At 48.5% G+C, this 9755-nt stretch overlaps 3 protein-coding genes and 1 long non-coding RNA gene across 4 annotated transcripts; 2 read left to right on the top strand and 2 right to left on the bottom strand.

The window, feature by feature from the left end:
• Nucleotides 1-271: 271 nt before the first annotated feature.
• LOC135594762 (uncharacterized) lies at nucleotides 272-1168 on the bottom strand. The gene has a single exon (XM_065085271.1). It carries the CDS (start codon nucleotides 1166-1168, stop codon nucleotides 272-274), a length of 897 nt encoding a protein of 298 aa, XP_064941343.1.
• Nucleotides 1169-3557: 2389 nt separating this feature from the next.
• On the top strand, nucleotides 3558-4527 carry LOC135594981 (dirigent protein 22-like). The gene has a single exon (XM_065085480.1). The coding sequence runs from the start codon at nucleotides 3837-3839 to the stop codon at nucleotides 4428-4430; it is 594 nt and encodes a 197-aa protein (XP_064941552.1). The 5' UTR covers nucleotides 3558-3836; the 3' UTR covers nucleotides 4431-4527.
• A 2298-nt stretch (nucleotides 4528-6825) lies between these two features.
• On the bottom strand, nucleotides 6826-7365 carry LOC104000530 (uncharacterized). Its single transcript, XM_009422616.2, has one exon. It carries the CDS (start codon nucleotides 7363-7365, stop codon nucleotides 6826-6828), a length of 540 nt encoding a protein of 179 aa, XP_009420891.2.
• Nucleotides 7366-8178: 813 nt separating this feature from the next.
• On the top strand, nucleotides 8179-9736 carry LOC135594982 (uncharacterized). Its single transcript, XR_010480252.1, has 2 exons — nucleotides 8179-8364; nucleotides 9317-9736. It is a non-coding gene; the product is annotated as an uncharacterized LOC135594982 (long non-coding RNA).
• Nucleotides 9737-9755: the final 19 nt, after the last annotated feature.

Below are 9755 nucleotides of genomic sequence, written 5' to 3'. Positions count from 1 at the left end.
ATTGTGAATATCTGGCTTCTTCTATGAAGTCCGCCTCCAACAGCCGACCCACTTCTTCTCGTATGGCCAACTGCCGATCAGGGGCGTGCCGCCTGGGTTTATGCTTTACGGGGCGGGCGTCGGGTGAAATACTGAGGTGGTGCTGTGCGACCTCTGGATCGACGCCCGTCATGTCAGATGGCGACCAGGCGAAGACGTCAGCATTCTGTTGTAGGAGGCCAACGAGCTGTCTTCGTTCTTACTCGGGTAGCTCCGACCCAATCTTAATCGTCTACTCCGGCCGATCTTCTAGCAGCGGCACGTCGATGGTGGACCCCCTCGGCTTAGGATAGGGGGTTGGCTTCTTTGTCTCCCGGGGGTCCGCCAATGGTGGTTCGAGCCTGGCCTTCTTGTGCAACGAAACAGTGGCCAGGTAGCAGTGCCTGGATTCTCGGGGGCTTCCTGCGACTTCTTCGGTCCCAGCGTGGGTTGGGAACTTCATGGTTTGGTAGTAGGTTGAGACGACGGCTCTGACTTTGTTGAGGGTCGGCCGACCGAGAATGGCGTTATATGCAGCGGGAAGGTCGATTACCAGGAAGGTGGTCATCACCGTCTTTGACCTCGACGGGGCTCCCAGGGTCAGAGGTAAAGTGATCGCCCCCAGCGGCGAGATCGAGTCACCGGTAAATCCGGTGAGTGCCGACATCATCGGCTTCATGTCATCTACGGACAAGCCGAGCTTTTGGAAGGCGTCGAAGTATAGTATGTCGGCTGAGCTCCCGGTATCGACCATGATCCTTCTTACTTGAGCATTGGCTATTCTGGCCGATATCACGAGCGCATCGTCGTGCTCGGTTTGTTCGGATGCCTCGGCCGGGAAAGTGACGTTAGGCTCGAGTCCATGCTTGGGAGCTTCGGCCGGAGCGGCCCTGGCGTACGCCTTTCTTCGGGTCATAGAATCCCCGCCAGACATGGGGCCGCCCGTTATTGTATCGATGCGTCGTTCGATGGGACCCTCCGGGCGCGGTGAAAGTTCCTTGTCCGGTCGGAGGTAATGACTGAGGTGTCCCCTGTGAATGAGCTCCTCGATCTGCCTCTTTAGCTCCCGACATTGCTCGGTGTCGTGCCCATGTTGCCGGTGGAAGCGGCAGTATTTCGATTGGTCCGCCAACGCCCGTGGATTCTTCATCGGGTAAGGTTCTTTGAGCAGTCCCTTTTCCCTTATATGGAGGAATATTTCCGTTCGGGACGAGTTCAAGGCTGGGAGAGGGGGCCTTGATGCCGGCTGGTAGGATCTGTCCAACCTGCGCCGAGACGCAGCGGGTTGCTGCTGCTAGGGCGGCTTCGACTTGATCCTCTTGTGCTCCTCGCGTCTCCCGGCCATCCATGTCTCCGCGGTGACGAACTGGCTCGCCCGTTGGAGCATCTCGGGTACCGACGTGGGAGGTCACTCCACCAGAGACCAGAAGAACCTGGTGGGCCGCAGACCTATCATGAACGCCTGCATCAATAGGGAAGGGTGAGCGTCTGAGAGTCCTCGGATCTGCGTCGTGAAACAGTTTACGAAGTGGGAGAGGGGCTCATCCTCCCTTTGGTGGAGTTCGAGGAGCAACGCCATGGATGGCTTCGGACGAGCGTAGGCCAGGAAGTTGAGTTCGAAATCTCGGGCGAGTTGGTCGAAGGAAGAGATGGTCCCAGTCTTCAAGTCGTTGTACCATGCGCGGCCCGGTCCCCTTAAGGTCGTTGGGAACGCCCTGCACATCAAGGCGTCAGAAGTCCCATACAGCGCCATTTGGGCGCGAAACGTGGCCACGTGATCCGCAGGGTCAGTGGCGCCGTCATAGGCATCTAGGGATGGGAGCTGGAAGTGTGGTGGAATCGCTTGATCTTGTATTTCGGGCGCGAACGGTGACCCTTGGTATCCGCCCGCCCCGAGCTCCCCCTTTGACTTACGAACTTCGTGTTGTACTTCGTCGAGTCGTTGACTGACGAGGCGTAACTGAGTTCGTAGGGCATTTGTTGAGTCGGTAGATGGAGCCTCGGGCTCGGGGTGGCTCGCCGTGTCTTCTGCCTCCCGGCTCCCGGGCCGGGCTATCGGGTTTCGAGGCGAGGTGGGGAGCTCGGGAAGTAGTACGTGAGCCCGGGCGGGGGTCTCCTCCTGCCGCGAAGGCCGGGCCGCATGCGGGGGGGTCCACTGGGAGACGATCGGGATGATAGCCTGCACCATGCCCGTAAGGGCTCAAACTTGATGAGCGAGGTCGTGAAAGGCCTCGAATGATATCGACGATGGGCCGGCGGGTGCGCCGTCGGGAGGTGATAAGCCCGGGTCGTTGAACAACTGCCAGTAACGTTCAGACGTTGCGGCGGGGCGTTCGTCATGGGATTCATCATGCGGGGGATGTTCCGCTGGGGTCGTGATCGTGGACAGCCCGACGGTTGCGGGTTCGCCAAAGTGGATTCGCTGGTCGCTCGACATTCGGACGGCCCTCCTTCTAGCGCCAATCTATTATGGTAAATAACTTTTTTAGTCATGGCCTCGGGGCCGACGCGGCTCGTTCAGGGGTCCGAATGGCGGGGACCTTGCGCGGCGCGTCTCGGATCCCTCCGGTGGTCGACCGCGATGATCCGGATGTCCCGTCAAGGGGAGAGCTCCGCTGCAACGTCGGGGAAGAGGCAACCTCGCCTTCGTTCCTGCACACAGGTCGGGTCGGAGGCTCGGCCCGACCCCTCCGACGATCAAGTCAGATCATGTGGAAGGGAGCTTTTCTAGTGAGGAAGTGTCCCCCGTTCGTTTAGAACTCCGGGGTATTTATGGATGAGTTTGATGTTACCTAATGTGCCCGCTTGCAAGGGCAGGACAATACCTCGCGTGGCATCTGACATTGCCACTGGGGTTGCGTGGAGAACCGAAATGTCACAGGGTATTGGCGAGGGTCGGCTGTCGTCCTCCTTTGCCTCGGTCAAGTGCGCGGGGTCAGACAACGATGAAGTCGTTGTATGAGAGCGGGTGACGTCAGCGCATGTCGAGTCAGTATTATCGCCCTCCAGTCATCGGGCAGAGTGGCGCCCAGGGGAGGCCGACGTCGTGACACGTCATGTCGCCATTATTACCCCTATCATCTTCTACAACAATGTCACTTATATAATCAATCATGGGGTTGTTGGACTGGAATCGATCAGGTTCGCTTCTACTCCATCAATCATCGAGGTCACGGTATATCGTATATGGCGAGCCCGAATTTTAAAGCAAAACGATGTATCCTTGCAAGGAAAGACGAGAGTGACCAGTGACCTCTCCCTAGAGAACTCTGAAGAATCAAGACTCTTAATATCTCATCCAGAGGATGATGACGACGACTTCCCAGACGACAAAGCATGTCAAGAGAGCAATGTCTGCTGGTACGACGGTGGCAGGTACCAGAGGTTGTTGGTTAGTCTCCTCCTAGAAATGATCTCATCGAAAAATATCATGTTTTTAGAGATATTACCATCTTTTATTCTCAATAGAGAAAATATTTTACGAAATTTCTAAGAATAAATTGAAAACCCATCATCTTCTTGTCTTCTCGATCCAATTGTGTAAGCAAAACCGCCATGGCCAAGCGGTTGTTCCGAGCTTTTTCCGCATGAAACAGAGCAATGATAGCCTACCCATGGCGGACTACAGCTGTTCCTCCTCTTACGCCACCGCCTCAGAAGCCAAAGCCCGAGAACCACCAAACCACCCACCAACCCCTGCCAGTTCTGTCAACTTTTCAGACGAGAAAGGATACTGACCACCTTTCGCGTTCTCCCTTTTTTATGTAGACACCGAGTTCTTCGAACTCCTCGCCCTGAGCACTCTCCGGAGTTCCCCAATGGCCAGACTCCTCTACATTCCCTCTGCCACCCTCTTCTTCTTCCTCTCGTTTACTGCGGTGTTGTTCACTGCAGCCTATGCGGCGGAGGAGGAGGCGCATGGCTTCCTGCAGAGCCAGAGAGCAGTGAAGAAGCCGGTGCGCGAGAAGCTGAGCCACCTGCGGTTCTACTGGCACGACGTGATCAGCGGGCCGAGCCCGAGCGCAGTGCGCGTGGCGGAGGCCGCCTCGTCGAACGCGTCGGCCACCGCGTTCGGCGTGGTGGTGATGATGGACGACCCCGTGACTCTGGGGCCGGAGCTGACCTCGAGGCTCGTCGGCCGGGCTCAGGGATTCTACGCCTTCGCCTCCAAGGAGGAGTCGGCGCTGCTCATGGCCATGAACTTCGCCTTCGTCGAGGGGAAGTACAACGGGAGCACGATCGCCGTACTGGGGCGGAACGCGGTGTTCTCCGGCGTGAGGGAGATGCCGGTGGTTGGCGGGAGCGGGCTGTTCCGGCTGGCCCGCGGCTACGCCCAGGCCAGGACGTACAGCTTCGACACCAACACCGGCGACACCGTCGTCGAGTACAATCTCTTCGTCACGCATTACTAGTACAATCTCTTCCTCGAGTACAACACTGGCGACCGGCGGCTCCGCCCTATTCACCAGCTTCGTTGTCCTCTGCAATAAAATTCGTGCTTTGCCTCTATCCTTTGTTATTTGCAAGCCATGACTCGCAATTGACACCCCTAATTTGTCGATTATGATCGTCTCTACAAGAGTGTGGCTGTCTTCATTGGTCCAAAACAAAGGTCATTCGGGTCGATTGTCGATGTCTTAACCTTAATTGTCGAACTAATTTGGGCAGCAAGTAATGATCATGGATCATCTGTCCACATTAACTGTATTAAGAGCTGCAATCTAAGGTCGAGCCTTCAATAGCTTGAATGGGCTTCTCATCCACTTAATTGCAATGTGCAGTGTTAAATCCAATCTCAGCAAGAACATTAACGTGTGTCCTTATCAACACATGGATATCTATGATTCTTACACAATTGTATTTAATGCTTTTAGCTTGTATGTCTTTGCTGATTCAAGCTCATTCAAATCTAAAATTGGTTTTAATGAATTGGACAAACACATATCATCCACAAAAAAATTCATTGTCGCATTCAAATGGCCAAGTTATTCGCAAATTTTCCCCATGAATCCACTTACTGTTTGATAAATAAATTTAAATATAACTCGGATGGATTAAATTCGAATACTATAAAATCTAATCTACTACCTCACATACCCACGCTCACCAATAGTCATTACCGGTTTATCAAAGAGAGAGAAACAGATTTATGTTTTCTTGAAAACTATTGAGTTCAATCTATAAGTGTGCTTAGATCAGATGATTTAGGTATTGAACTCTGATTTATTAAAAAAAAAAAAAAGAGAGAGAGAAAGAAGAGATGAGAATAAGTTAAGGTTTTAAGATTTTTGCTAGACGATCAATCTGTAAAATTTCATCGATTTTAACCTAAATTTTATATAAAGAATCATTGCAACAAACTCTACAATCCTAACGGTGCTGATCTATAATTTATCATCTATGAGATATTTTTTGATATACATACTTGATGAAACCTAAATATTTTTTTTAATGAAATCTATTTATAGTGATGATGATATATTATTGTTGAATCACTATATATGTTCTTGATATTATTATGATCTTCTAATTATTTGAAGAAGACTTATTATAAATATGTTATCATTATTAGTGATAGTAAAAGTTTGAAATAGACTATGAGTGCGTGATTTTTCACATAAAAATTTGGTGTCTCACTTTTTTATTGATTCATTGTTTTACTGTTTATGTTTCTTTGATTAATACTTATTTTTGATAATAAATTGATATTTTGATGAGAAATTTATTTTAATACATAAAGAGAAAAAAAATTTATAATAATAATTTTTTCCAACAAAATCCAAAGGTCAACTAATGGAACAAGAGATATAGGACAAACAAACAAGCACGCATCGAAGCTACAGATCTTTTCATGCGAACAAACAATAACAAGATGAATCATTTAGTATTGGTCTTGGCATGATATTGTACTCCTAAAGGAGCCAACACAATCCACAGACATAAGTGGTCCAATGATAATTGGCAGACACATCAAGTTGTCGTTTTCATTACTGTACGCTATCCCACAACACATACGGACACGTAAGAATCGAGGGGTTTTGATAAGAACCTGATGTCCAATCTAGTGAAACACCATAATTACATGCATGATTATACTCCCGATTTCCTCGATTATGATTCTTTCTGTACATCAAGTCTAAAGAGCTTAATGCATACTACCACAACATCCATTCACATTATCCTTCTAACTCAACACAAAACAAAACATAATAGTTATGATCAAATACCTCAGCCTACTACTTTAGTGACTACTGAGAACCCCATAATTCCATTAAAATCTAGATCTATTTATTAGTTTGATGCCGGCCCTCTTACTTGAAAAGCCCATCTGGCATTGATGACATAGTTTGACCTCGATCCTCCAACTTGCTCCACTTAACAATCATCGCACTGAGCTATCAAAAGAAAAAAGAAATAGATGTTGAGCCTACCACTTCCTACTGTCACATGTCAGCTAAAGAAGGCTGTTTTAGACAATTAAACTACTTTATTATTTCATTTTTAATTTTATAAGGTATTGTGCTTCACTAATCACTCAATTACTTCCTCTTAAGTATCTCCTTAATGTAGTAAATTATCCTCAAATTGACAGTCATGCCAACCCATCATTCTAAGTTTGAGCCCATCCACCCACTCTGCTGTGATCCTAGAATCGATTCTACCATTTAACATTGTCGACATGTAAACCACAGTATTCCATTCTTTGGAAGCAACCATAAACGCGTAATTAATTAGATTAACAGAATTGTTTGACACCTAATTTGGGGAATAGTTTATGTACTTGCCTCGAGCCGGACGAGTAGGGAGTCAGATGTTGTCTGGGCCGGGCCGGCGGCCGGGGAAACCCAACGACCCGGTCCGAGGGAGGCGGACCGTAGCGTCCACGACGGAGCACGCCGCCTTGCAGGAGCCGTACAAGTCGAAGAGCCGGAACCGGTCGGCGATGGAGGCCGCCCTCTGTGGCGCGGCGTCGGGCACTAAACAGAGCTCGCCCACGTCGTCGCCGTCGTGCGGGAGGCCATTGGAGCAGACCGCGAGCGCGGCCGCGAACGGGTCGGGGGAGGCGGCGGAGCGCTTCTTGCGCGTGGTGGAGAGTTCCGAGCGGGAGCGGGCGGGGGGAGGGAGGGGGAGGGCAGAGACGTCCTCAGTTGCGGCGGTGTGGGAGAGGGATTTGGGGATTCCGGGGCGCTGCTCCCAGGAGAATGGGATGGCGGAGGAGCGGGGGCATGGGGAGGGGTAGGCGGAGCCAGAGAAGAACCGGGGCTGGGAGCGCGATCGGTTTCGGACACGGTGGCCTGCGGGACGGTGCTCCTCGGTGGATCCGGCCGTCGGATCGGTGGAGATCATGGAGGACGGCGGCGTTTCCTCCGAAGAAAGGTTCGTTATCGTCCTTTTTTGTTGCGATGTGGGAGGGAAGATCTCTCTCTTAACGAGAGCTCGCTCATGACGAGATCTAAATAACGGACGCGGAAGAAGACGCATCATCACCGTTGGATTCCGATGGAAGTGCGCATCTCAAAGCAGAAGAAAGTGGGAGAAGCTATCATGAATATGATTTATCACGTGGGCTTTATATTACTCATGGCAACAACGGCATGATGGTTCATTTGGCTGTTCCAATATCATAATACTATTTTTTTGGCTGAGGTATCATAAATCTCAAACCTATATATTTATAATAAGCTTTTAAAAATCAATGTTATGTACTTTTGTTTACCAAAAAAGAAAATAAAATAGAAGTTGGAGAATTTGACGACTGTGGTTTCCTTTGGTACCATAAGATAAAATCCAATTAGGAGTCAAGTCCTTTTTCGAAATAAATAATGTAGGTTGTTCTTCAACGTCAAGTGTTATCGAGAGATAAATAGCATGATTAGAACAGCAGACCAAATGCTGCTGCATCTCCAAACGTTCGTCTCTTTTATCTCTTTTTCTTGTTCATTTAAATTACTGCGACTCGGCCTGAGTTCGAGCAGATCCAATCTCGACCATGAATAGGTCGGTTCAGGTCGAGTCACTTGAGATTGTGGTGTCGGGCGAGAAATCGCACCTATTTGCACTCGCATGACTTCGGATTCCGCACGGATACAATTTGTAGGACTGGTAATAAGATTGGGTGTGCACCGCATCAACTCTATCACGGATCTCGATGCACATCGATTAGTGCTCCGCAACTGCGGTTTTGTCCACCTGGACCCGAACCGGCCCATTGGTATCGGGTCGGCGGTTATTGATCTGTTTTGGGGAAAAGGCTCAAGAGATCTCACCGACGGCGCCGGCCGGAATCGAGCCGCGGAATCCGAAGCGGGTTGAAGCTTTTGTCGCACGCCGAAGCTGCTAGGTCAGGCAAGTTCCTCTCCCTTTCCACTGTCGAGTCCCAATGGAGGAGACTGGGTTGCTCAAATTAGGGCTTGGAGCCCGTTTATCCGTCCTGAATCCCGATGTGGGGTTTCTTTTGGGGCATTTTTGGTCCTGGTCGGTTCTTGTGCTCGTACCCTTTGATTGGTTGCTTTCCTTGGCCTCTTCGATGTTCATTACGGAAAGAAATCACGTTTGAAACATGGCATCTTGTTGCATCCGTGTTAGTGGAGTAGAAAGAGCCAATAAGAGGTTACCTTTTTGGTCGGCTCTGTCGTCAAGTTGATGGTTTTGATCCCGATTTATTCCATCTTTGTGGTCTCATTGACAAAGATAGCCTGAACTTGTTCTTCTTGTGGAAATTACTTAATCTTTCTTTATACTGTGCCCAAACTGATGACATATACTAAACTGCAAGCAAGAGTAAAGGAGACAGGAATATATGTTACAAATATGTGGTTTCTTCTATTTTACTCTGAATATCAATAATTTTTGGAAATGGATTAAATTTGCAACAAAATGCCCCTTTTTTTTTATCCAATTGTGTTTGTGTGTAAATGGGGGGAATATGGAGTGGCAGGAAAGGCTCCACTTGAGATAATGCACTCTTAAAATGTTTAGTTCTATCAGTTTAGAAATGAGAAAAAATAGTTAGATAATCTCATTCATGCTCACTGGATTGGTATTATTCAGACCCTCCATTTCTGAGGGTTTGTCATGTTGACAGCCAGCTTCATAAAAGGTTGATTTGCGGAAAACACTTTTTGAATTGTTTCGACAGAGATCCATACAGCTTTATGATCTCTCATCGATTCAGTCTTTTGCACTGTCTTTCCTTTAATATGTTTTTACTTGACTATATTACCAGAGGATCGATCGTGTTATTTGATTGATTGCCGCTATTTTCTGATAGAAGTTGATTTACTTTATGGCGACTCAGGGATTTCATGCAGCTAGCTTGAAGAGAATGGGAGGGCATGGCCATGATGAACCATTTTATGTTCATGCGAAACACATGTATAATCTGGATGGCACGAAGAATCAGAAATTGAGGGTGACTTTGGGAGTGTTCTCTGGCTTCAGCATCGGAGTGGCAGTTCCACTTTATGCAGTTGCATTCCAGCAGAGGAAGACTAACTCTGCATAAGAGAGAGAGATCATTCAACTAAGAAAAGAAAACTAAAACTAATCATCATTGCCTCTAGTATTTTTCTGCTGGAGACGATTGTTTCTTTTATCAGTTTCTCCTGTTTCATTCAAAAAACTGGATACAGAATGTGGCAGTTCATTGCTACTTGGTGATTGTTTGCTTCTTTTTTTCGCTTCTTCCATATGAAAGGCTGGGTTTTTTAATCCTCAATTTGATGCTTGTATGTTAA

Source organism: Musa acuminata, chromosome BXJ1-10 (genome assembly GCF_036884655.1).
Source record: "Musa acuminata AAA Group cultivar baxijiao chromosome BXJ1-10, Cavendish_Baxijiao_AAA, whole genome shotgun sequence".
In the NCBI taxonomy this organism is placed as follows: domain Eukaryota; kingdom Viridiplantae; phylum Streptophyta; class Magnoliopsida; order Zingiberales; family Musaceae; genus Musa; species Musa acuminata.
This window is presented reverse-complemented; position numbering and strand designations above follow the sequence as displayed.